We start from the raw sequence: 24,962 nt of genomic DNA, 5'->3' as shown, positions 1-24,962 counted from the left end.
GTTTTTGCAGTCATGGCGTAAATATGTACTTTAAATTATTAATATGTTAATGAAGGTCTGACCATTGTGAGTACCATATTTAATGTGCTCTTTCACCTTTTCATAATGCATACGGTGGGTGGAGCAAGCTGTTTAAATCAATAGGTTGTCTTCATGTAATGCCCAAGTCAATGCACGCTTTTTGCCATCAATGCATCCCCCTTTTTTTATCACCAAGTGAATGAATGTAGGCTTCTTGAGTTAAATGGTCATAGTTTGGCTGATGTACAAGAGAGGGAGGTTGGGGGGGGGGGGGGGTACAGACCAGAAAAACCTCTCTGGATGATGTGCAGTTCATATATTGTCAAACACTATTGACAGTATTGGATCTCAGACATCCTTTATGTTTTGGCCTGGGAGTGTGAGTTTCAGATTTATCACTTCACTCGTGCTTTACAAGGGGACCGATAGGAGAATATACACAAAATGTTTTGGAATATTATATTTTCTAATACTGTTTATTACAAACCGGAGACTGAAAATAATTCGTCTTATTGTAAATGAAGTATCTATAATCAGCCTATAGAGGGCAGTGTTCAACTGATGGTAGTTTTTGCTTTGACTTAATTGCACAATCTGATTGGACGCTGTGAATGATGCGTTACTTTTATGTTCATGATTTCGTTTCAAAAAAAGTTTAGGAGCCACAAGTGTTTGTATTGAGACTTTCTGTTTCGCCCAAAGCACACGTTTTCCACCTTGAGCTGCACGTGGTTCTATCAGTGTGTAAATTTCCATTAAATTGGGCCTTTAAATCATTCCCAGGTAATAAACCATCCATCCATCCATCCATCTTCTACCGCTTATCCGGGGCCGGGTCGCGGGGGCAACAGCTTTAGCAGGGAAGCCCAGACTTCCCTCTCCCTAGCTACTTCTTCCAGCTCTCCCCGGGGGATCCCGAGGCGTTCCCAGGCCAGCTGGGTGACATAGTCACTCCAGCGTGTCCTGGCTCTTCCTCGGGGTCTCCTCCCAGTGGGACATGCCCGGAACACCTCACCAGGGAGGCGTTCAGGAGGCATCCGAATCAGATGCCCAAGCCACCTCATCTGGCTCCTCTCGATGTGGAGGAGAAGCGGCTCGACTCTGAGCCCCTCCCGGATGACCGAGCTTCTCACCTTATCTCTAAGGGAGAGCCCGGACACCCTGCGGAGAAAACTCATTTCGGCCGCTTGTATCCGGGATCTCGTTCTTTCGGTCACGACCCATAGCTCGTGACCATAGATGAGGGTTGGAACGTAGATCGACCGGTAAATTGAGAGCTTCGCCCTTCGGCTCAGCTCCTTCTTCACCACGACAGACCGATACAACGTCCGCATCACAGCAGACGCTGCACCGATCCGCCTGTCGATCTCTCGCTCCCTCCTGCCCTCACTCGTGAACAAGACCCCAAGATACTTAAACTCCTCCACTTGGGGCAAGATCTCTCCCCCGACCCGGAGGGGGCACTCCACCCTTTTCCGACTGAGGACCATGGTTTCAGATTTGGAGGTGCTGATTTTCATCCCAACCGCTTCACACTCGGCTGCGAAACGCTCCAGTGAGAGTTGGAGAGCCCCGTTTGAAGGAGCCAACAGCACCACATCATCTGCAAAAAGCAGGGATGCAATACTGAGGCCACCAAAACGGACGCCCTCAACGCTTCGGCTGCGCCTAGAAATTCTGTCCATAAAGATTATGAACAGAATCGGCGACAAAGGGCAGCCTTGGCGGAGTCCTACCCTCACTGGAAACGATTCCGACTTACTGCCGGCAATGCGAACCAAACTCTGACATCGGTGGTATAGTGACCGAATAGCCCGTATCAGGGGGTTCGGTACCCCATACCCACGAAGCACCCCCCACAGAACTCCCCGAGGGACACGGTCAAACGCCTTCTCCAAGTCCACAAAACACATGTAGACTGGTTGGGCGAATTCCCACATACCCTCGAGGACCCTGCTAAGGGTGTAGAGCTGGTCCACTGTTCCACGGCCGGGACGAAAACCACACTGCTCCTCCTCAATCTGAGGCTCGACTTCCTGACGGACCCTCCTCTCCAGCACCCCTGAATAGACCTTACCAGGGAGGCTGAGGAGTGTGATCCCTCTGTAGTTGGAACACACCCTCCGGTCCCCCCTTTTAAAAAGAGGGACTACCACCCCGGTCTGCCAATCCAGAGGCACTCTCCCCGTTGACCACGCGATGTTGCAGAGGCGTGTCAACCAGGACAGCCCCACAACATCCAGAGCCCTGAGGAACTCCGGGCGGATCTCATCCACCCCTGGGGCCCTGCCACCGAGGAGCTTTTTAACCACATCGGTGACTTCAACCACAGAGATAGGAGAGCCCACCTCAGGGTCCTCAGACTCTGCTTCCTCCAAGGAAGACGTGTTGGTGGAGTTGAGGAGGTCTTCGAAGTACTCTGCCCACCGGTTCACAACGTCCCGAGTCGAAGTCAGCAGTGCCCCATCCCCACTGTACACAGTGTTAGTGGTGCACTGCTTCCCCCTCCTGAGACGTCGGATGGTGGACCAGAATTTCCTCGAAGCCGTCCGGAAGTCGGCTTCCATGGCCTCACCGAACTCTTCCCACGCTCGGGTTTTTGCCTCGGCGACCACCGAAGCTGCGTTCCGCTTGGCCAGTCGATACCCGTCAGCTGCCTCTGGGGTCCCACAGGCCATAAAGGCTCGATAGGACTCCTTCTTCAGCTTGACGGCATCCCTTACTGCTGGTGTCCACCAGCGAGTACGAGGGTTGCCGCCACGACAGGCACCAACCACTTTACGGCCACAACTCAGATTGGCCGCCTCAACAATAGAGGCACGGAACATGGTCCACTCGGACTCAATGTCCCCCGTCTCCCCCGGAACATGGGAAAAGCTCTGTCGGAGGTGGGAGTTGAAACTCCTTCTGACAGGGGATTCCGCCAGACGCTCCCAACAAACCCTCACAATACGTTTGGGTCTGCCAGGACGGACCGGCATCTTTCCCCACCATCGGAGCCTACTCACCACCAGGTGGTGATCAGTTGACAGCTCCGCCCCTCTCTTCACCCGAGTGTCCAAAACATGCGGCCGCAAATCCGATGATACAACCACAAGGTCGATCATCGAACTACGGCCCAGGGTGTCCTGGTGCCAAGTGCACATATGGACACCCTTATGTTTGAACAAGGTGTTCGTTATGGACAGTCCGTGACGAGCACAGAAGTCCAATAACAAAACACCACTCGAGTTCTGATCGGGGGGGCCGTTCCTCCCAATCACGCCCCTCCAGGTCACACTGTCATTGCCCACGTGAGCATTGAAGTCCCCCAGCAGAACAAGGGAGTCCCCAGCAGGAGTACTCTCCAGCACACCCTCCAAGGACTCCAAAAAGGGTGGGTATGCTGAGCTGCCGTTTGGTGCATATGCACAAACAACAGTCAGGACCCGTCCCCCCACCCGAAGGCGGAGGGAAGCAACCCTCTCGTCTACCGGTGTGAACCCCAATGTACAGGCACTGAGCCGGGGTGCAATGAGTATGCCCACACCTGCTCTGCGCCTCTCACCATGAGCAACTCCAGAGTGGAAGAGAGTCCAACCCCTCTCGAGAGAACTAGTACCAGAACCCAGGCTGTGTGTGGAGGCAAGTCCGACTATATCCAGTCGGAACTTCTCTACCTCACACACCAGCTCGGGCTCCTTCCCTGCCAGAGAGGTGACATTCCATGTCCCAAGAGCTAGCTTCTGCAGCCGAGGATCGGACCGCCAGGGTCCCCGCCTTTGGCTGCCGCCCAGCTCGCATTGCACCCGACCCCTTTGACCCCTCCCACGGGTGGTGAGACCATGAGAAGGAGGACCCACGTTGCCTCTTCGGGCTGAGCCCGGCCGGGCCCCATGGGTGTAGGCCCGGCCACCAGGCGCTCGCCAACGAGCCCCACCTCCAGGCCTGGCTCCAGAGGGGGGCCCCGGTGACCCGCGTCCGGGCAAGGGAAACCAGAGTAAGAAATTCCAAGTTAGCTTCCTGAACTTACTCACACTGAAACTAAATGACAATCAAGTGTGAGTGTGAAAATATACTGCAAAACGTGACTTTACATTAATTACATTTGCCCTCAGGGTTAATGGTTTACCTGTTTTAACTGGCACGGTATGCGTGGATTCTGTGCAAAGATCCTCCTAGGATGAGGAAAGCGCCTTGGCCTTATGTTTGCTTTACCATAGTGCAGCGCTTATAGGATATAGTTAAAATCACTCAGTCGACACTCACTTTTGCCATTCTAAAGCCTACCTGCAGTTTACAGTCAATCTAGACTTCTGTAAATGATTTTGGAGCACTCTGGCAAAACGTTTTTGGAACTTTAAACTCAAAAGAAATGTGCTTGTTTACGGTGAGATTTGCATCATGATGCATTGTTTTAAAGTCAACTTCAAAAATCGGTGCAATATCAGGCTGAATGCGGTGGCAAAAGCATTGCCAGAGTAGCACATGAGAATGCGGTTTCTCATGTGTCGAGTTGTTTGTGTTGTAACTGCTGACAGTTGAATTTAATTCTGCGCTCTCTGCTGTGGAATACACCAGAGAGGAGCCGCCGTTTTGTTCTCCGTATTTAGTCCAACTAACTCTTATTATTATGAAATATGCAATGTGACACATTGGACGAACACTCATGTTACTCTTAAGTACATTATGCTGAATTCTAAGCGCAGTAGGGTATAACGTGTGGTTGCGCCAACATGTTTGGACTCATCCCAGCTATCATTTTGTGTAAGAGTGTGCTTGCGGGGGAGAGAAAGTGAGCCCTGCACTATATAAAGAGATGTCAGGCAGGCAGAGCATTACCAGTAGACGTTCTGCTCTTCGTCCTCCCTTGCTTTCCGGCTACTATGGTCTTTCTGGTGACAGTTTTGGCGGCCGCGCTGGCCTCCATCAGGACATCCGCAGAAGTCATACCCCCAGCTGACTTCAACGTGCAGGGGGTAAGACGTCTCGACTGGGCAAAAGGTGATTTGTGTCTCATTTTTGCATGTAAACAACAGTTTTTGGGATATCTTGCTTCTGTCCACAGATGGCAGGGAAGTGGTACCTGATCGGTTTTGCCTCTAACGGCCAATGGTTCATCCAACACCGCGCCAGCATGAAAATGGGCACTGCCATGCTCCACCCAACTGCAGACGGCGACCTGGATATTTCGTATGCCAGTCTAAAGTGAGCAAGACAGATGGCAAAAAGGACTTTGGCGGTGCGGAATGGTTACATTGCTCACCACGTTTCTGTACAGATCCGATGGAACATGTTGGAGAATGAACAACCTGGCAAAGAAGACCGACATGCCTGGAAGGTTCACATACACAAGTGAGTGTACACAAACAAAAAAATCCAGCGACAAGAGTTACATAGTTACAATGAAGACGGCATTTGAATTGACATTTTAAACATTAATTGAACGATAGGTTGAAATGTCGATCTCCGTTTATGAGGGAAGAACGGGATTGGATCCCATTATACTGTGGCATGTGCAGGTGTATCTCATAAAGTGGTCGCGTGTTGTACTAAAATAACTAGTCGGCATGTATCAATCTTTACAATCTAAGTGGTTCTGACCTTCCTGAGATCCGTCCACCTCTGTCCATCAGGTTGGGGCAATGAGAATGACATGCGCGTGATGGATGTCAAGTACGACCAGTACGCACTGATTCATACTGTTAAGAAAGACAGAGATCATCCCACTGTGGTCAACAAGCTCTACGGTAACGCCCTTGATTTTAGAGTTTGTAACAGTTCAACCTTCGGAGTGGTCAACGAACCTGATGTTGTTCCACAGGCCGCGGAGTGGATCTCAGCCCAGATCTGATGGAGAAGTTCAGGCAGTTCTCCCTGGAAACCGGACTCCGAGCTGAAAACATTGCATTCTTCCCCCCAAACGGTACTGTTATGACCAACGTTAAAGATATATGTGTAAAATGATGATTACAGATTGAATATCACTATTTTGCCTCATTTAGGTGAGTGCACAGCTGCCTAGCTTCCTGCCAGCCTCAACAATGCTGTCAAGACAAACAAAAAGTTTACAAATGTATGCTAATAAAGGTCAAAGAGCTAAATCCTTTTTTTTTTATTATCTTTTGATTTTTTTTTAACAAACACGACACATCCAGAATGACACAGCCCACTTTCGTCAAGTGTTTACATCTACACGCTTTATACAGATTTGTATACAAAACAATAATTTACGTCCCATAGAAGTCTAGTTACTCAGAACTATACAACAACTTGTAAATGAAATAAATATAAAGACAAATCACAGGGTGGAGTGGGGGGGGGGGGGGAGGAAAAATGTAAAAAGTACACCACAAGCACCTGTCTTCCGAAGTTGCTTCTAAAAACATTTACATTTTTTTCCCTTCTGGTAAGAGCAACGCGTGTTGAAAACAGAGAGTCCATTTATAGTTGTCAGCAATACATAGCATCCTCTATGGATATGAAGTGGGCCACTGTGAATATGTTTTCTTAGCCTGCAGAGAATAGGCTATTTCTGCAAACGAATGCTCCGGTTTGCTCATAGACAACTTGACAATTTTTTTTTAAAAAGGCTTCTTTAGAAATAATTCATGAGTCAAGACTATTTAGGCATTTTTAATTTACAGGGACTATTCTCTCTGGTGTGTGCAAAAATAAAAAATAAAAAATACTGTCTGGTGAATGTTGCCTCCTGATTTCCGTCACTTTTCGATGCACAATGACTCAGGCGGGGTCACGAGCTGGTGGCAATTGGGAGAATTTTCACTCAACTACGAATGTCCCAAGTTTCCCAATCTCAGAATGATTGTTTGTTGCTCACCTGTGCGCTTTTCACATATAGCCTTGGCTATTTGTCACAACACACAGGGCCACTGTGATCCCAAAATGGATGTTCCAGCATCAGGAAGCACACCAAATACTTGGAAGTCAATCACACATAATTGGCACACACCATTCGATAAATGCCTTTACCTTTGCCCAGGTGTCAAGCGCTACAGCAAACATGTTCCTAATCCACACAGCTCTGTTTCAGTACAACGGGACTCTCGGAGACAGACTTTACACTTGGCTTTGGAGACATGAAATGAGAACCTTTCTGATTGCAGTCTGCAAAATGAAAAAAGAAGCGTATCAAAAAAACGGACATTTGCACTATCTGCCATGCAAGCTTCCCCACTCCTCAGCATGGAACATGCAGTAAAAAGTGCAAGTCTACATACAGAAGGTTCTGCTGCTCCCCAACGGCGTTGGTGTTATGTACATGTGTATACATGCGGAGAGACGGGAGGGTGAGGCTGTAAAAGACAAGTACAGTGAACCCCCGCTTTATTGCGATGAGAATTCATGCCTCTGCTACATCGGGAATTTTTCAGCAATCGTTTGTGGGTTTTTATACGGGCAAGGTGGAAAAGCACCATTTGTTTGAGGGTATGCAATTACTGTAACATCTACGTTAAATGTCAGCCATGTATGGCGTTTCACGCTAACATCAAGATAGTGGAAAACAGGATTTGAATGACGATTTTAGCGTTTAATCATTTTGATGGCGCCGTAGTTGGCAGCCGTCTGCGAGAGCGTTTTGGCCACGACACTCGTCGAAGGGAAATAATCTGTGCCTGATGGTTGTGCCTTCTCGGCGCGCGTGTACCAGCACTTATTCTGATGGGGAGGAATGTCGGCACTATTTGACTGTCACCTCTCGACGGCCCCGGGGTGCTTGTGTCTTTTGCGCCTGTAATGGGAAGCATTTTCACAGCCCCGTTTTGTTCAGCGGAGATGTCGGCGATCTTGGACAGTCCGAGTTAGTACGGCTGGATGGATGCTGGAGCGTCGGCGTGGAGCGCGGATGAGTATTTGGACCTGAGAGTTGGCGCTTGGAATTTAAGCGGATTTAAATGGGACAGAAGTGAACCAATTTATTTTTTCCCCATCAATTGGAAGCTAAAGCTTGTTTACTTTCAAACTTCATTTTGGTCATTTGGTTTTATTTATACACATACTTAATTTCCCTAGAATGTGTCTAGATAAAGTCATTGCTTAGAAGTGCAGTTCACACATTATTTCAGGAAAAATGAAACGATGAAGTGATAAAGCCACAGATTATTCGTTTGCATTCTTGTTGAATCTGACTTATGTTTATACCACGTGTTTGGTATGAATCCGTGAAGTTGTTGAAGTGAATGCTTAAAAGACTGCAAGTCAAACTATCCTTCATATTAATCGATGACTTGTTTGACATTATTTTACCATAAACCTAATCTATAAAGGCAAACTATTTATGTATAATAAATCTGATTGTGTTTATTGTAATACAGATTAACAATTGATTGCTTGTTTGTTCAGAAAATAATAGGAGAGCCCTGAAAAAAAAAGAAAAATCACAGATTTTCATCTCTTGGAATGCATTTATGCTCAAGGGGGGTTCACTGTAAAGAAAAGGACAGGCTAAGTGCAGCAGACGCTCCACATAGTTTCACGTGAGTGTTGCAGTGCTGAGGGTTTGGTGGTCCGTCCCGTCACTCTGCTTGAACCACGTCTTTGTGGTGGCGCAGGATATGCTGGTTCTTCTCCGATGGTCGCCGGAAGCCTTTCGAACAGATCTCGCAGCGGTGCGGGTAGTCCTTTGTGTGGATCGAAATCACGTGCCGCTTGAATCCCGACGCATCGCCCGTGCTGTAGTCGCAGTACTGGCACTGGTAGATTCGGCGCTCTTTTTGTCCTTTGCCGATAACGACCGTCACGCTGCTCGCTAAACTGGCTGCACTCACTCTAGTCGGCAGGCCGGAGCCGGAGGAGGCGCTCGGGGCCGACTTTTTGGGGGATGCGGCGGGAGAGTGCGTCTCTGTCCTCTTGGCCTCGCTCTTTTCAGGGGAGGCCTGCTGCTGTTCCTTGGTATGGACAGACAAGATATGGCGACTGAGGACAAAGGGGTCGGCGTTTTTGAAGTTGCAGTGTCGGCACTGGTGGAGTTTCTTGGTGCGATGTGCAACCGAGTGCTTCTTGAGCTCGGACGGTCGGTGGAAGCCTTTGCCGCAAACGGCACATTTGTGCGGGTAGTCCTTGGTGTGCACGGATATGATGTGGCGTTTCAGGTCGCTGGAATTGGAACTTTTGTGGTCACAGTGGGCACAATGGTGGGTCTTATTTTCCTCGTGTGTCAGTTCGTGCTGGTTTAACTCCTCCTCCTCCGCAAATGTCTGGAAACAGCGCTCGCACTTGTATGGCATCTCCTTGCTATGCTTTGTCTTGATATGAGTCTTGAGGTTGGACGAGTCAGCTGACTTGTACTCGCAGTACATGCACGAGTAAGGTTTCTCGCCTGTATGCGTACGCATGTGTTTCTTCAACTCGGAGGGGTGACGGAAACCTTTCCCGCATTCCACACAGATGTGCGGGAAGCTTTTACTGTGAACGGCCAACAAGTGTCGGTTGAGCAGTCCTTGCTCAGCAGTTTCATACTCACAGAACTTGCACTTGTGCGTCTTGGCGGGTGGCGGAGGAGGCGTCTGCTGACTCTTGGCCTCCCGTTGGTGGTGCTGCAGTCTGTGGGAGAACAGCGCCGCCTGCTGGTGGAACTCCTTGCCGCACATTTCGCACTCGAAGGGGGCCTTACTGCTCAGGGCGTGCACCTCCATGTGGTTGTGGAGGCTGGCTTTCTTGTTGGTGGTGAAATCACAGTCTGTGCACTGGTACTTTTTTCGGGTCAAAACCTCCTGGTGATGATTCTTTGTGTGCCGCTTCAGGAATCCGCGTGATTTGAACTTTTTGCCACAAAGCATGCAGGGATACACTGTCAGAGGTTGACCATAGGGACCGATGATGATGGCTGGCAAGGAGAAATAAGAGCAACATCAAGTACATTTTTGACTAAGCTGAGAGAAGCATTTAACTAGCTCTTTCTTGTGTACGAGTCTGGGTTAATCTACTTTGTGCCGCATTATCCAGACCCAGATATGTGAAAGATGAATACATTGGATTGGGCCTCTAAACATATGTAATGCGAGCGATTAAGTGAAAGAAAAATACAACCACACTGAAGTTTGTACGATTTGAATTTCAATGTGTCCCCAGAGCGACCATCTGCCGGGGTCAACTGTACCTGTTTGGACTTGTCGTGGTTCGAATCGCCGCTTGGTCTTGTTGCGCTGTCGGCCTATTTCGTCAACACCGTCCGATTCATCGATGTGCAGGAGCGCGCTTGCAGCTCCGTTCCTGTTTTCACAGCTCTCGCTATCCTCCACATCTGTGAGGACAAAATCATGACTTTGATAACAAGAAAATCAGTACAACTTGCATCTCACGTGCGGTTGATTCATTCACTTCCGGTATGGCTCGAAGAGTTATAAAACCTGAGAAACCCCAAGCGGTCACCCTTCAAAATGTAACAAACTCCTTTCACCTCAAACAAACTGCATCAGTCCCAAAACTACAAAAAATGATAATGGGCATAGCAGATAGAATGATATTCATAACTGATTGTTGAAATCACCCATACTTGATCAAATTAAAGTATTAAAGGCTATGTCATGAGGCTCTGTAACCTGTTTGGGTGAACACAAAGCTATTACTCGGTTATATGGCAAGAGGTCACACCTCTTCTGCCATGTAGTGGAAGATCAGTTCATTGTTCTTCCTTTCAATACACGCCACTGGCACAGACAGAAGAAGAAATAAAATAAAGTAAAATAGCGAGAACGCAAAGGGAAGTGAGGTTTTCCCAGGTCTGCAAAGTTTGGTTGCACTAAATCACTCACCATGGTTTTCTTGGTGATGAGAATCGCCGACAGACATGTAAACCATCTTTTCTCGAAGCGTTTGGCCCGAATCTGTCAGGGCAACATTCTCCATGTCCCCATCGCTGATGTCAACAGATTCTCCTGGAAGACAAAATAAAAAAATAAAACTAGACACACAGCCTCTTCTTTGTTTGCGATACATTTCAGAAAGACCGTGCATGGGTATACTTTTTTTGTTTGAATTGTCTGGTTTTCATACTTGCTCTTACCCATGTCATCCTCCCCAGAGTCCGCTTTGAAAATGTACACCTTTATCACTTCCTGTCCATCCTCATCCTTCTCCACTTCCTGGTCCTCCACTGCTCCCTCCACCGTTACCTCTGTCCCATCCTCAGACACCATTTTGCCAGCTTCATCCACTGGTGAGAGGGACAAAGAGATGCGTGGATAAAACAATTTTTTTTTTTAATCATGGGGACACTTTATTAGACCTTCTAACGTAATAGCTGGAGTGATGATAAGTTTTTTAAAATGAAAGATTTTCTTAGTTTTCTGACCCCGTTAACCCACAATAGGCCCAAAGCCTACTGTATTCTTTTCGTATTTTCCATACAACAGTTTACATTTTCCAGACCTGGAAACGCGTAAAATCTACCTCCATACATGAGTACGGACCCTGAATGCTGGCAGTTCTGATCTGAAAATCATTACATCATGACACAAAGCAAGATTATGACAACAAAGAGTTGACTTACATGATATCATCAGATAATCGCCGCAGTTATCTTGGTCATCATCCTGCTGCTCAGGGTCCAGGCCGTCTTCAGGGATGTCACCCATGGCAACGCCTTCCTCCTCACCATCCAAGGCCATCACGCAGGTTTCTACAGCGACATCTTCATCTTCATCGCAGTGCACATACTCAGATACCACATCCTCAACTGCATCCTGGATGACTAGCTCGTCTGGGGCAAACCTGTGCACCGCCATGCCTTCACCCTCGCCCTCTGACACCAACAAAGTCTCTTGAAGCTCCACAACAAACTCCTGCCCGCCGGCACCACCCTCATCTGGAAGAAGCAGGATTACCCAGTTAGCCAGATAAGCATGCAGAGCATTCGTTTATTCAAAATAAAGATCCAGTGGATTGGATGGCTGACTGTCATGCATGCATCACCATAAACTCTTAGGGTCAAAATTATATCTGGCTAAACTAAGAATCCTGCTTCTTCAAATACCCCAATACTCTCTACTATATGACATCAACATCTGTCTGGCATAAACAAGCAGTCATACAAGCATGGCTCATTACCCGATCCGTGTAATATAATTTTAGGCTCTTCAGAAGGTATTGAAAGCCTGGTGACCTCCTCATCCATTGTCCTCGCACTGCATTTGTTACTGGAGCGCTGAAAACAAATGATAAAAGAAATTTAGTCGTCCACACTATGGGTAATAGTATCACGGGATAATCCGTTCCCCGAAATTTGTTATTGAACCATTTCTTACCATATGTTACAATGTCTTTGGGATTTTCTATGATATGGTGTGATGTACAGGAAACCCCAACTATACCACAGTTAAATGGTAGCATCAGCATGACAATGCAAATTTGAACGTAATACAGGGAAGTCTGAATTCAGCGCGCCTTCAGGAATAGTGCTGCAACATGCCGGGTAGCACTGATTGCGACTGGACGAGATGCTGCGTAATTAAGAGCAAATAGCGGAGGCAGAGAAAGCACCCAAGTGAGGTTGAAATTATCGTTGTCGTTCCCACAGAAAACATTGACTATATGCCTGGCTGTGAGGATCATAGTTTGCATGTGTTAAGAAGCAACTATGTGAAAGCTTACCAATACTGAAACATTCATGCTGACTTCCTTTAGCCCATCTACGGGATTTTGATGTGAACATTTTGCATTAAGTTAGCAGACCTTTGTAAGGTTTGGTTTAACAATTTGGTGATTACATATACAATGTTTAATTCAATTTTATTTTAGGAGTTAGTTAAACAGTATACTTCGACTGGGGTGACAAACAGCTTTAAGCAATCATGCTGTGTATCTTTTTCTGAGTATTGCGCAAGCTGAGTGAAAAAAGCTACGTGAAAATTTGAAGGACCACTTTAAATGTGTATTCAAACTGGTTTTGCATGTATTTATACATTCAAATGTTTATACATTCACCACCAATCCATCTAAACCCTTTACAAGGCAACCAGCACCACCTTCCTGTGGTACTGTACATCTTTTTGCTCTCACTCTCCCCTACGCTTGCGGAGAGGGATGCAGAGGAGTAGTGATGAGGGATGCTGGGGTACCATCACCCCCCCCCCCTCCCTAAATCCCGACAAAAGAGTCGGCTATGGTGTTAAGTAGCTCAAAAATGTACACCAGCACACCGAAATAAGCGAAGGCAAAAAATAAAAGCATAATGTTGGACTGGCCACCGGAGAACAAGTGACTTACACACGTGAAACCGACTCTAAAACAGATTAATGCAAAGCAGCTATGGAATAAAAGAGTAGCTATAGAACAGAGAGAAGGTCGACATGTCGTGAGCAGCTTTTGGGAAAGGGAAACACACACACAAATGCACACCTTTGCCAAAGAGCATTTTTAATCATACCAGCATCCGCCATTTTGTTAGCTTCACGTACAAACGAACGCTAATTAAACTCACGTATTAGAATGAACGAGTCAAAGTAGAGCACATAAACAACTGCGCCATTGAGGCTATGTCGCGCTTACAAAGTGTTGAAACAATACACGCGTGGCGGAAGACGTCACATTGGAAATAAATCCGCTTCTTTTTTCGAGCTAACTAGCTAGTTAGTTAGCACGCTAGCTAACAACACAGGCCCAAATTCCCGTTACAAATTGTGGCCTTTCTTCAGGCCTGGGCCTAAGAAGAAAAGGCCACACCGCTTCTTTTTGCGGCCTCTCGGTGAGAATTAATGAATAAATGAAAATGTCTCATGCATGCAATAATGATAATAATACTGATAGAAAATAGATAACACACACGAGCAAATGCACACTTCGCAGTGCAGGCGGCCGCGTTACGAGCAACAAGGAGCCCCGTACCAGATGCAGCAGGGATGGCCTCCGTCCGCTCCTCGGCTTCCCAGGGCCGCTTGGTCCCCCCTCCCCACTAGCCCAGACTCGGGCTCGATTCAATCGGGAATTTGGTGTTATTTGGGCGGGCCGGAGAGGAGTAGAAGAGGAGGGGTAGGGGGTTTATCTGGAGCTCCACTCAAATCAAGGCAGGGCTGCTGGAGCCTGATCTTGACATGCTAGTAGCCACCCGCACCTCCGAGCTCCGAGGCCGCCGTCAGCACGACACGTCACAGCCCGAGAGCGGCAGGAAAATGCGGAAGGGTTTGTTGTGGAAAGCACGCGGGTAGGTAGCAGACGAAAACAGGCCATAAACCCGCGACGACCCCTCATTTGTGGCTGTTATTTTAATGTGCAAAGACCACCGGGGAAGGTGACACTTGATGCTCCTTTGTTGTACACTTAGCCATAGAATTCGGAGCAGCAGGCGAGTAGTCGCACAATTAAAAGTCAAACTATTGTCCCATTTGGGGCATCAAAGCGAATATAACGGAAATAAATAAAAAAAAACAGGGAGTAGTTTCTATTGGATTGGTGTGAACTAGTGGATCATGTCATCTGGGGGAAAAAAAACAATTGTTGTACCAGTTTTCCACACATTTTATTTCAACACAGTGGTTCTCAAACTTTTTGTATCAACAAGTGCTACTTAAAAACGACATTGCTTTCTGAGTTCGAAAGTAATGACCAACATTAAAAACAGTACCATAGTAGACCCAAGGGACCCACCAAGTCAAAATCAATAAGCAGGGATTGGTAGTTATGCACTAAATTTATTCCATTATCTGATAATTAGGATTGGGTGATAATTCACCATCAATGCTTCACCGTAGATGTGATCAATCTGGAAAATTATTGAAAGGAAAACAAATCTGGAAACTTTGCATGTCTGTTCAAATTGAATCTTTGAATACATTTGAATAAAACTCTCTCAAACAGTTGTATTTATTGCATGACAATTAAAAAATAAACAGGATAAAACTTCTGCTGGTGTTTTTAATTTGTTTTCATTTACTCAAACATGCCTTCCCTATTATTTCAATCATTTATTGTAGGTGTTCCAAAGGGGGTGGGGGGACCGAGTAGGGTTGACATAGCAGAATTGTAACTCATGTAGATGTACAGTATTCATCAAGTCTACCTGTAGAAAACAGAGCTGGATTAACCATTAAAGTTTTATTTGGTAGTCATTTTCAACAGCTCCTCCTTGTCAATGGCAAACAGGCGCCAACCTTCCTCGGAAGAAAGGTCAGCTGCCCCTCGTCTTTTGTAGAATTCAATAGACTTTGTGTTGTTTTCTGCCACGATGAAGTGCATGCTGCTGCATCGAGTCCTCACTGCCGTCTGTGGCAAGAAGTACACATTACATGAAGACTAATACACACAAGAGATTGAAGGCGGCTGTTAACAGCGGTGTTTACCTCACTCAAGGCCTTCAGGATCTCTGAGCCGATGCCAAAACCTGACCAAACATCGAAATGACGACATCATTACAAATATTAATTAACAGACAGTGCCCGTTTCAACATTCTACAATGTTTTCTTTACATTCTTAACACACATAAGACAACAATCTTTACCCCGAAACTCTGGCATGACAAAGAAGTCCTCCAAGTACAGTAGCTTTCCAATCCAAGGATCATATGTGAAGTAGTACATGGCGAAGGCAATGACAGTGTGCCCTGGTGGATAAGAGAAAGAATATTTAATCAAGACAAATGTATTTATAGAGCCGTTTGTGAACAGAAAGGTCTCAAAGGGCTTCACATGCCCACAGTTGAGAAATATTAATGACATCCCCTGATCTTAACCCCCACGAGAACAAGGAACGACATCTGGGGAGAAATGAGAAAACCTTGAGAAGGTGCCGCAGATGCCAGGATGACCAGGTTGCATTGGATGTCGAGTGGGCAACATTTCACATGTAATATGATGCTGTGTAACGTGAGCTCAAATAGTGTGAAAGTCAATTCAATCAGATGAAGCATTGCAGTAAGGCGCCTTCGGTGAAGTGGGCCAATGCGGAAATCTCCACAGATTCACCTTCTAGGGTGTGTTCAACCTCAGAGGCGCCACCATTTAGAGAAATTATTTCACAGTCTCGCTCCCAGAATGGGTTTATTGCTTTTACCTTCTGACGTTTGCTTTTCTTTTGGCACCTCGACAACCAAGCAGTGGTAGAATGGTTGATCTCCAAAGCCATCTTCAAGTAGGTCTACAAGAATAATGCAGATGTTGTTGTTCTCATTTGCATGGATTTAAATATGATTACAGTCTTGACAATTACACATTTCGATAAAACAATGACCTTTCTCTGTCAGGATGACCTGCTCCTCCATCTCTTCAAATTTTGCAAGTTCCTACGAGGCAAAAAGAATCAAGTACAATGTTTAACTGGCACCACTTTCGGCAATTCAAGTGTTGTAACGGGCTTACCTTTATGAGTCGCAAGATATCACACACATCGTTTGGTTGGGCCGTCCGTATGATAAAATTGGCCATTTTCTTTTTTTCCCCTTTTTGCCTTTGCTCACTATCCCTCTGAATGTGAATAAAAGCAAAATTTGTTTCTTCATCCGCTCCTCAGGAGTTGACCCCCCGATGAATCAGAACAAACAACATAGACTGAGTTTGCTTCGCATACTTCGCATGCTCTATATATAGACTTTGGAGTGTGCAAAACAAGGTTCCATATATGGGAATGACCGTCACTTCCTTGGCAGAGTACATGGGCCTTATCTTTGGAATGATGACGAAACTGCACCGTGATTGTGCTCTAAAGGTAAACATTAATCAGACCTGGAAAATTTCCAGTCGATTTGAACAGTTTAACGAATATACAGTACCGCATACGTTCCACCAAACTTAATGAGTTAACATATCACCTGCACTCCTTTATGGTTCCCGTAAATGTCAACAACCAGTAAACGCTCAGTTGCCTTACATTTTTTTCCCAGATTGCATGACCCAGATAACTGGGAATAAACAGATAATAAGCAACACTTTAATACCTGATATATTGCTGACATTGGTCAATTGTTTTATTGTTGAAATTAACTGCTAAATTAACAACACTCCCTACGATGCCTACATAGGGTATATTCAAATAGGTTAGAGTTATATCGACAATCATTTTTTTGCTTATATATAACTTGGCGGGCAGCCTGGTAGTCGAGTGGTTAGCGTGTCCACCTCTGTGCAGAGGTGCAAGGTTCGAATCCAGCTCCGGCCTCCCTGTGTGGAGTTTGCATGTTCTCCCTGTGCCTGCGCGGGTTTTCTCCGGGCACTCCGGTTTCTTCCCACATTCCAAAAACATGCTTGGCTAACATTCTAAATTGTCCCTAGGTGTGAGTGTGAGCACGGATGGTTGTTCGTCTCTGTGTGCCCTGCGATTGGCTGGCAACCGGTTCAGGGTGTCCCCCGCCTACTGCCCGAAGACAGCTGGGATAGACTCCAGCACCCCTTGTGAGGATAAGGTGGTTCGGAAAATGGATGGATGAAAGTAGTGATTCAATCATTTTTGGGCGCCACCTAGTGTTTAAGCGTGGTAACGCTTCGTTGAGTAGAGTACAGTACTGTACAGTACAATGATTCTTTCGAGTACATTCAAAGTCACTTACAAACTCTTTGGTTGATAATAAATAAATAAATATCAGAAAAAGGGTTGGCCAGACAAGAGTATTACCAAAAGATATTTTATTTGAATTTTCAAATGTATTCCATCAGTTCAGTTTATCAAAATACTTCAGTTTGCCTGAAGGGTCGGGAATGATCTGCAGAAAAGAAAAGGTCAAATTAAGCTCCAGGAAAAAATTTCAATTTCAGATGATATTAAAATCTTTCAATCTCTCAAGTGAAGCAGGTATGTTTTAAAAGTGGGAGGACGATCTGCTGAATATTGTGAATGCATTGTAAACAACAAGAAGTTAGTGGCTATGGCTCAGTCATACTCACTGTGGCACTGCCTGGTTTCCATCCTGCTGGACACACTGAAAAAAAGCCGTTTCATTTCAGTTAGTGCTTGAGGATAACATCTGCAAGAATCACCTGATCCGCTAAAATATGGATGTCTGAAAGTTCAATACTAAATCCCCATGTGTTGACTTTTCATTTGTCAGTTAGGTGAGATCAGTGTACCTTCTCCGTGTTTGTCGGTGTACTGGAACGCTTGCACCAGCCGAAGCGTCTCATCCACAGATCGCCCGACTGGAAGATCATTCATGGTGATCTGCCTCAAGACGCCTTTGTCGTCAATGATGAAGAGCCCCCTGAAACACATCAACAGAGACTCTTGAATATGAGGTATGACACCGGGGTGGTGTGAAAGGTAGAAACGGCGAAACTGGTTTGACGACTGCACCTCAGCGTGTGGCCCTGATCCTCCAGGTAGACTCCATAGTCTTTGGAAATCTGGTGAGTGAGGTCAGACAAAAGAGGGATTTTCATTGGTCCAAGTCCTCCCTGCTTCCTGGCTGTATTGATCCTGGCCAAGAAAATGATTGGGAGCACAATTATTCTTTAAATTTGAATGTTTCACAAAAAAAAAAAAAAAAAAAGGATATCGATATGGGGTCAAAAAGTGTAATCAATTAATATGTTAAAATGTATGTGGATCAGCTCCAAATTAAACATTTCTTTTTATTATTTAGCACACTGAGAGGGAGGAGGAATTCTGCATTTCAGGTTTGTCCATGAACAAAACTTAATTGTGGGTGGAAGAAGGTTGAAAGAATGCTGTCATTGCGAGGCTGACGGAACATCACTCCATTAACGTGACACCAATTTGTTGTAGCTCGTAAACATTCTGTACTGCAAACCGTACAACCACTTTTAATCCAACCAGCCCGCACAGCTATAATTCTAATTTCCAGTTGCGGCTGTGATGAGATCATGTCAGGTTACCAGGCCAAGTGGGTGAACTGGGAGTCCACCGAGCAGGCAACCACTTCTGTGTTGATGGCTTGAAACTCATGCACGCGATCACTGAAGGCGATGATTTCGGTGGGGCAGACAAACGTGCTGGGGGTGCAGAGACAAACGTAAAGCGGTTTCACTTCCCCGCTAAAGCCATTAAGTATTTAAAAAGTGACGTTTGTTTTCAATCACTCACAAGTCCAGAGGGTAGAAGAAAAAGACGAGGTATTTCCCTCTGTAGTCGGACAGCTTCAGATCCTTGAATTCACCGTTGATGACGGCTGTTCCTTCCCAGTGTGGTGCGGCCTTTGAAACTGCAAGATAGTCGAAAGATGCCACTGTAGTTAGCTCAGATTAGACAGGCTGTCTTTGCATTATATTTAATTACATGTGGGAAAAGCGAATTTGTAAATGCATAATCCAAAATGAAGACAATAATATTAGCTGTGTGTGTTCAATGCACTACATGTTTGCACTGTGGTCGAGAGAGGAAAGTAATTTCATCTGTGCTGTATGTTGCACATAGAGCATATTTGACAATAAAAGCTGACTTGACTTGAATATTATATATATTATACACACACACATTATTCATCTTAGCAGGACAGTTGCACATGTATCATCATCAATAACAATAACTGTATTCTAATCATATTTTGACTGAAAAAAAATGCCAGTTGATCAATTGTAACAGTATCATTCAGCCCTACCAGGAAGGAGCACCCAGTGTGTTCCTTTCGTTTTATACTGTGTTCCAGTATCGTCCAACCCGTTTGTTTCTTTGCCAAGCTCCGTTATGTGTGCGCGGGGGGGGCGGGTGAGGAGCGCAACATTTAAGAATGACGTGTCCTAAAAATGCACCGAGTCCTTCATTTCAAATCTGGCCGAGTGTCTATGTGCAATTTCCCACCATAACCTTAAAAGGAAAGAAACGGACCGATAATAAAGCAGGCTGCAGCTAGCTCTTGAAACATTTCTGTTGTGCTGACTACTGCAGCCGGAGCGGCAGCGTGGCAGCGCGACCAAGCGCTGCAAATGCACGATTTCATAAAAGGCTAATCGTTCGCAGGCGTCGGAACTCAGCGGACTCACTCTTGGCCTGGCTGAGATGCAGGGAATGATCCGAAACGGGCACACGGGAAGCCTCCCCAGGATAGACGTGTCCTCCCGCATAGTTGTGACACTGAGCGTTCTTCACCGGGGAGTCTTCTTGCGCGGAAGAGAATGTGACGAAGAGCAGCAGAGCGGCACAAAAGAGTTCCCTCTGCGTGTTGACGTGAACGGAGGTCTCCATCACGATGGTCCTTTGGGTGCACGTAGACACGGGCGCGCGAGCGTGGTTGCTGGTTGTTGTTGTGAAGGATTTGGTCGAAATTGCAGACGCTCTTCGTCTTCAAATACGACGGCAGTTTTCCATTCTTTCTACCGCACTACTGCCACCGTCTGGAGAAAAATATATGCATTCATTCCCAACTTTTTGAGGGACGGAAAATTTGCTTTGGATAGGTGTCAATTACTTGGGGATTTTTACTAATAGTGGCATGGGTTGGTTTATAGGCTCCTCAAATGGTATGAGTCACTTTAGCATTCCATTTCTTTGTTTTACAGAACAAGCTGCCAAACAAAAGTGCCAAATCCAATGCTCATTTTGTCCAACTAAAAATGCGGATATAATGAGTAAGGCATAAAAAGTGCTGTCCAAAAGTACAATCCATATTTCTCTCCGTTATGCTGATTTTTCATAATTTTTGCGGAGGTAAAATAACCAGCGCTATTGATCTCAATGTATTCAGATGTGTTTATTAAAGCGTTAACTTGTTATGGGTCTCAGACAGGTCCATTGAGTTGCGATCTTTCCCAGCGCGTTCAACTTTAGCTCACAGACTTCAACTTGGTCCAGGGGTTGATGCCACGCACGTCTTGTGGCACACAATTGCTGTAGATGTGGTTGCACAGTTCTTCTACTGGGGGTTCAGGGCTTTGGATGGCAAATTGTGTAGCTTCTTCAACATCCTTTTTGATTTGCTCGTCAATCTGCTACATGAAGCGGGGCACAAGAAAGGCAAACTGTTTCCAAAATATCTGCTACGCTTCCCTCTAGAATTACAGACAGTAGTACATAGTTAGTTACCCTCAGTTCCTCCGTGCTGGCCATGTTGTTGTTGATGATGAGAGCCTCAAATTGCGAGATGGGGTCTCTGTTTCTGCGGACCTCATCAACCTCCTCCGCTGAGCGATAACTGGGAGATAAGAAAGGACACCGAGTGTATATCTCCAGTAGATACGCAAAGTCTGGACACCACTTTTCAAATGATCGCCCTTTGTGGTATCAACAAAATAAGACCCAAGGTCTGCGTTTACTCTCACCATTCCTGCACGGTGCTACCACCACTGAAAATGTATATATTAAATACTAAGACTTTTACCTGTCCTCATTGTCACCCGCATAGTGTCCAAAATAGCGATAGGTCTGTAGCTCCAAAATGATTGGACCCTAAGAAACACAAATAAATTAAACATACTAATTAATTTGGCATGACATTTTAAATGTAAATTACACTGTCATCAAAAATTGGAAATATTAGGAAAAAAAGAATAATTTCTCACTTTCCCCGACCGACAGTGATCAGAAGCAAACCTGGTTGCCTCCCGAACGCAGAGGATGTCCATCCCGTCCGCCTGGAGACGCATCAATGGGTCAAGGCAGGTTTCCAACAGTCAAAATACTGAAGATCATGTATTTTTTAAATAGCCGTCGAAATTTATTCTCTTAGTCTCGTTTTTCCCTTTTCTTAAAAAACATATTTTCCATTCCATTATTTGCTATGTTGTTTTGATTTCCAAATTCCAAAAAGCAGAACAGACTGTGTTGGGCCTTCCAGGCTGCTAAAGATTGACCTCATCTCTCGGCATCATCATTTAGTGCTTGAAGTTGACGAATTGCTCATCACGTGTTTTGGCGATCTCATCGACCATTCGGCCATTTTGCACGACAGACAACTTTCAAATTACCATCTGCTGCCATTGGCTGACTATAACGTTGTGTAGAGCGGCATCATCTCTGGGCAATAAAGCAACGCAGTCTTCACATGGCAGTACTGTACCATGGACAAAATATGCAAATGATAATAAGTCAGGGCTGCGTGTCTGTCCTATGTGGCTTCATTTGAAACATTTGAGGGAATCTCCAGAACTTTACCCTGAGCCCAGGAATGACGTCCCCTCTCGCGTAGAAGTTGGTATTCACACTACCTCGCTCCAACGCAGTACCTTTTGCGTATTTATTATTCTCGCAGACGAAAATGATGGGGAGCTTCCAAAGTGCCGCCATGTTCATGGTCTCAGCAACCTGCCCCTATCGAAAGGTTGGAGGTCAAGAGGTCAGGTGTTGATGAACAAACAAGACGCAGTGTGCGTACGTGTACCTGGTTGACTGCACCGTCACCATAGAGACAAACGCACAGCTCATCCGTCTTCTGGTACTTGCACGCCAGCGCCAGACCGGCACCCAGAGGAACCTGAGGAGAGCCCAAATCGAGTCACATTGATTGCATCAAACAAGGTAACATTGGAGCACGTAACTGTCCCACCGATATCATGAACATTTTTTTTATAAAGAAAAATACGATCCTGATTATTAAATGAATTACTGTGTGCATTACCTGAGATCCAACAACACCGCAACCTCCGTAGAAGTTTTTTGAATACATGTGCATGGATCCCCCTCTGCCTTTTGATAGTCCCGTCTTTCGGCCTAAACACAGTCCAAATGCGAGCGATTTCCAATCCATCCCAAATTCTCTGGAAATCTATGCCTCAATATTCTCGCTAAAACATTTGAGTTTAAACATTGCATGTGCTCTCACGCGAATTGTCAGAGCATCTTCTCATGCTTACCTGCAAGCTCGGCCATAATCGCCCGAAGAGAGCCACTCCTGGTGAATGCGAAGCCATGAGTACGGTAGCTAGTAATGAGGTGGTCAGTCGGTTTAATGGCTGCCTCAATCCCAACCGCGCACGCTTCCTGTTGGAAGGAAGCAACGGGAGTCATTCTTCGTCCTCTCGCGACTTTGACATTTGGCTGGAAGAATCTTTTTGTCATTTCTAGGTCACCAAAATATTGCAAAAAAAAAAATGTATGCGGTACACTGAAATAATGACGAAATAAATATTTTGGGGTGATAATTAAGTGAAAGTTAATCATTTCATTTTTTGTTCACATTGAATGGGAATCGCCGCCCTGGAATCTTGATCCTTTTTATGTTTACGATACCTGGCCAGCATACAAGTGGCAGACACCTCGGATGATCATCTGCTCAAACAGTTGTTTTGTCTTCAGCTCGAAGCTCCGAATTGTCTGCATGGTGAGGTAGTATTGCAGCGCCTCATCGCGAGTCAGAAGCACTTGAGTGGAAGGTGCCTCATCCAATCGATGGACGTCACATTTCTACGGCAAAAGTAGAAGAGTGTCCTCAGCACGGAGCGCATATCGGGAATACGAAACGGTCCTATTCCACCTTGATTTGAATGGCTGCCTGGGTTGTGAAGCTCGCAGATCTGAGCGCTGCTGTCCCCTGCAAGTAAAGCCGTCACTCAAAGTACATTTTATGCGGCATCGATCAGACTCAACCCATCGGTGGGCAGTATTCATTTATCTCATCAAATATTTTGTTAAATGACCTATGGTAAATAATACAATGAAATATGAGTAAAATAAAGGGTGTTATATACAGTACACATTTAACACTTTTAATTATTTATTAAATGCGGAAAAGTGGTTAGGACTGCACGACTGTCTGTGTTTTATGTTATGTGTTGTGTTTATTATTTTACTTTATGTTAAATGTTTTGTGAAGCGCTTTGTTACAGCTGTCGCTGTTGTGAAAGCGCTATATAAATCAGCATGTATTGTATTGTATTGTATTGTAAATACCAGGCTTATTGATTACAATGACAATAGAATACAGTTGGGGGTGAGGGGAAGGAGTGTTCTAAAATTGCGGTACCTGTAGTTTGAAGTGGTCGAGCAATGTATGCGTTGGGGCTAAATATGTTAAGATGTCTTGAGGTGAGTATTTGCAATGTTTTAGGACGGCGGCACGATGTTTGAGAGGTGAGCACATCCGCCTCACAGTGCAGAGGTCATGGGTTTACTGCAATTCCGGACGATCCCAGCCGTCTTCAGGGAGTAGGCGATTGGCTGGCAACCAATTCAAAGGGGGTTCACCCTTTGAATTGGTTGCCAGCCAAGTACCCAGTGAAAACCCACGCAGGCACGGGCAGAACATGCAAACTGCACACAGGAAAAAAGCCGGAGCTGTATCAATTGTATCAATTATTGATGTTAGGATGCATCGTTTGTCCATGGTGTCGCTCCCTTTTTGTTGTTCCCTTTTTCAGTGTGGACTGGGCGTCTCGCTAATTGGTGCACCTGCCTCCCTTACTCACCTGCGAGTCTTCTGCTCATCAGCCACTTGCAGCATAAAAGCCAACCTGAAAAGCCACCTGTTGCCAGTTCGTCAGCGATTCCTTCCTGCCGCACTCGCTTCTGCCCAGCCGATACGCCCCTGCGCCCTGCTCTCCTTGAATTGGTTGTTTTTGTTCTACTATTCGATTCCTGCCCCCTTGACCTGTCCGACTCCTAGCTAAATAAACCCTTCTGAGTTCATTGTGTCTGCGTGTGGGTCCAGTACTCTATTTCCACGAAGCCTAACAATTGAGCCTTTGAAGAAAAAAATGCTCATCCAACTGATGTCATTTAATCGCAGCGATTCTTATGTAGTTGTCGCTTGGAAAAATGTACATCTAAAAATCATTGTAGATACTCGAAAGTATTTTTAATTGCTTTATTTTGGCACACTAGAGAAGCAAAATATTACAAAGAACCTGTGACCATCTGCTTATCCTCCACAAACAAGAGCTAAATTCACACTGGGAAATGCCAATGTACACATACCTTTAGGCCAGCAAGTGTCCTCTGTGTTAGGATGGTCGAGAAAAAGAAAGCCATTGAGCCTCCCTGACTCCAGACAGCAAACTTACTGGATTCTCAGACGTACATTGCGTTAAGTTTACCGTAGTGGCACACCTTCACTGGAAAGTACAAAGCTAACCAACCAGTTCTAATGTAACAGATAACGTTGTCACCAAATTATACAGGAAACCTGAAATTG

At 45.6% G+C, this 24,962-nt stretch overlaps 5 protein-coding genes across 10 annotated transcripts; 1 reads left to right on the top strand and 4 right to left on the bottom strand.

The window, feature by feature from the left end:
- The first annotated feature begins 4,821 nt into the window (after positions 1 to 4,821).
- LOC147193914 (lipocalin) lies at positions 4,822 to 6,104 on the top strand. Its single transcript, XM_086130627.1, has 6 exons — positions 4,822 to 4,979; positions 5,069 to 5,208; positions 5,282 to 5,355; positions 5,637 to 5,750; positions 5,825 to 5,926; positions 6,006 to 6,104. The coding sequence occupies exons 1-6, from the start codon at positions 4,887 to 4,889 to the stop codon at positions 6,023 to 6,025; spliced, it is 543 nt and encodes a 180-aa protein (XP_085986753.1). The 5' UTR covers positions 4,822 to 4,886; the 3' UTR covers positions 6,026 to 6,104.
- Positions 6,105 to 6,623: 519 nt separating this feature from the next.
- Positions 6,624 to 14,119, bottom strand: LOC147193913 (zinc finger X-chromosomal protein). Of its 4 annotated transcripts, none has more exons than XM_086130624.1 (8): positions 13,846 to 14,119; positions 12,070 to 12,166; positions 11,734 to 11,827; positions 11,513 to 11,659; positions 11,027 to 11,176; positions 10,776 to 10,898; positions 10,121 to 10,264; positions 6,624 to 9,847 (listed from the first exon to the last, which is right to left on the bottom strand). In XM_086130624.1, exons 2-8 carry the CDS (start codon positions 12,130 to 12,132, stop codon positions 8,538 to 8,540), a joined length of 2,031 nt encoding a protein of 676 aa, XP_085986750.1. In that variant the 5' UTR covers positions 12,133 to 12,166; positions 13,846 to 14,119; the 3' UTR covers positions 6,624 to 8,537. The 4 variants fall into 4 exon arrangements, with proteins under 4 accessions (XP_085986750.1, XP_085986751.1, XP_085986749.1 ...); XM_086130625.1 differs by having other exon boundaries at positions 11,513 to 11,641; XM_086130623.1 differs by having other exon boundaries at positions 11,513 to 11,827.
- Positions 14,120 to 14,801: 682 nt separating this feature from the next.
- On the bottom strand, positions 14,802 to 16,521 carry sat1a.1 (spermidine/spermine N1-acetyltransferase 1a, duplicate 1). The gene is made up of 6 exons (XM_086130628.1): positions 16,312 to 16,521; positions 16,184 to 16,235; positions 16,007 to 16,090; positions 15,456 to 15,557; positions 15,297 to 15,337; positions 14,802 to 15,219 (listed from the first exon to the last, which is right to left on the bottom strand). The coding sequence occupies exons 1-6, from the start codon at positions 16,375 to 16,377 to the stop codon at positions 15,052 to 15,054; spliced, it is 513 nt and encodes a 170-aa protein (XP_085986754.1). The 5' UTR covers positions 16,378 to 16,521; the 3' UTR covers positions 14,802 to 15,051.
- A 1,033-nt stretch (positions 16,522 to 17,554) lies between these two features.
- prdx4 (peroxiredoxin 4) lies at positions 17,555 to 20,186 on the bottom strand. The gene is made up of 7 exons (XM_086131565.1): positions 19,882 to 20,186; positions 18,986 to 19,103; positions 18,778 to 18,894; positions 18,236 to 18,358; positions 18,013 to 18,143; positions 17,830 to 17,864; positions 17,555 to 17,648 (listed from the first exon to the last, which is right to left on the bottom strand). Exons 1-7 carry the CDS (start codon positions 20,081 to 20,083, stop codon positions 17,598 to 17,600), a joined length of 777 nt encoding a protein of 258 aa, XP_085987691.1. The 5' UTR covers positions 20,084 to 20,186; the 3' UTR covers positions 17,555 to 17,597.
- Positions 20,187 to 20,567: 381 nt separating this feature from the next.
- On the bottom strand, positions 20,568 to 24,875 carry LOC147193910 (pyruvate dehydrogenase E1 component subunit alpha, mitochondrial-like). Of its 3 annotated transcripts, XM_086131560.1 has the most exons (12): positions 24,746 to 24,875; positions 23,796 to 24,082; positions 23,307 to 23,363; positions 23,063 to 23,236; positions 22,687 to 22,813; positions 22,452 to 22,543; positions 22,215 to 22,307; positions 21,989 to 22,144; positions 21,397 to 21,468; positions 21,216 to 21,283; positions 20,921 to 21,029; positions 20,568 to 20,826 (listed from the first exon to the last, which is right to left on the bottom strand). In XM_086131560.1, exons 2-12 carry the CDS (start codon positions 23,910 to 23,912, stop codon positions 20,662 to 20,664), a joined length of 1,230 nt encoding a protein of 409 aa, XP_085987686.1. In that variant the 5' UTR covers positions 23,913 to 24,082; positions 24,746 to 24,875; the 3' UTR covers positions 20,568 to 20,661. The 3 variants fall into 3 exon arrangements, with proteins under 3 accessions (XP_085987686.1, XP_085987688.1, XP_085987687.1); XM_086131562.1 differs by lacking the exon at positions 23,796 to 24,082; XM_086131561.1 differs by having other exon boundaries at positions 20,568 to 20,823; positions 23,796 to 24,867.
- Between the last annotated feature and the right edge of the window lie 87 nt (positions 24,876 to 24,962).

This window comes from Hippocampus guttulatus, chromosome 15, assembly GCF_054856545.1.
Source record: "Hippocampus guttulatus isolate MCC_2025c chromosome 15, RoL_Hgut_1.0, whole genome shotgun sequence".
NCBI classification, from domain to species: Eukaryota; Metazoa; Chordata; class Actinopteri; order Syngnathiformes; family Syngnathidae; genus Hippocampus; species Hippocampus guttulatus.
Note: the sequence above shows the minus strand (reverse complement) of the source record. Positions and strands in the feature narration are given on the sequence as shown.

Coding starts and splice junctions, on each gene's coding strand:
- LOC147193914 (XM_086130627.1), top strand. CDS start 4,887: ATGGTCTTTCTGGTGACAGTTTTGGCGGCCGCGCTGGCCTCCATCAGG. Junction 4,980..5,068: donor CTGACTTCAACGTGCAGGGG/GTAAGACGTCTC, acceptor TTCTGTCCACAG/ATGGCAGGGAAGTGGTACCT. Junction 5,209..5,281: donor ATTTCGTATGCCAGTCTAAA/GTGAGCAAGACA, acceptor GTTTCTGTACAG/ATCCGATGGAACATGTTGGA.
- LOC147193913 (XM_086130623.1), bottom strand. CDS start 12,136: ATGGATGAGGAGGTCACCAGGCTTTCAATACCTTCTGAAGAGCCTAAA. Junction 11,177..11,512: donor CGATTATCTGATGATATCAT/GTAAGTCAACTC, acceptor CCCTCTCACCAG/TGGATGAAGCTGGCAAAATG. Junction 9,848..10,120: donor ACCACGACAAGTCCAAACAG/GTACAGTTGACC, acceptor TCTCCTTGCCAG/CCATCATCATCGGTCCCTAT.
- sat1a.1 (XM_086130628.1), bottom strand. CDS start 16,377: ATGGCCAATTTTATCATACGGACGGCCCAACCAAACGATGTGTGTGAT. Junction 16,091..16,183: donor GGTCATCCTGACAGAGAAAG/GTCATTGTTTTA, acceptor TTATTCTTGTAG/ACCTACTTGAAGATGGCTTT. Junction 15,338..15,455: donor TGTCATGCCAGAGTTTCGGG/GTAAAGATTGTT, acceptor ATGTTTGGTCAG/GTTTTGGCATCGGCTCAGAG.
- prdx4 (XM_086131565.1), bottom strand. CDS start 20,083: ATGGAGACCTCCGTTCACGTCAACACGCAGAGGGAACTCTTTTGTGCC. Junction 18,895..18,985: donor TTCTTCTACCCTCTGGACTT/GTGAGTGATTGA, acceptor CTGCACCCCCAG/CACGTTTGTCTGCCCCACCG. Junction 17,865..18,012: donor CACCGACAAACACGGAGAAG/GTACACTGATCT, acceptor GCTTTTTTTCAG/TGTGTCCAGCAGGATGGAAA.
- LOC147193910 (XM_086131560.1), bottom strand. CDS start 23,912: ATGTGCTCACCTCTCAAACATCGTGCCGCCGTCCTAAAACATTGCAAA. Junction 22,145..22,214: donor GTGACGGTGCAGTCAACCAG/GTACACGTACGC, acceptor ACCTTTCGATAG/GGGCAGGTTGCTGAGACCAT. Junction 21,469..21,988: donor ACGTCATTCCTGGGCTCAGG/GTAAAGTTCTGG, acceptor ATGCGTCTCCAG/GCGGACGGGATGGACATCCT.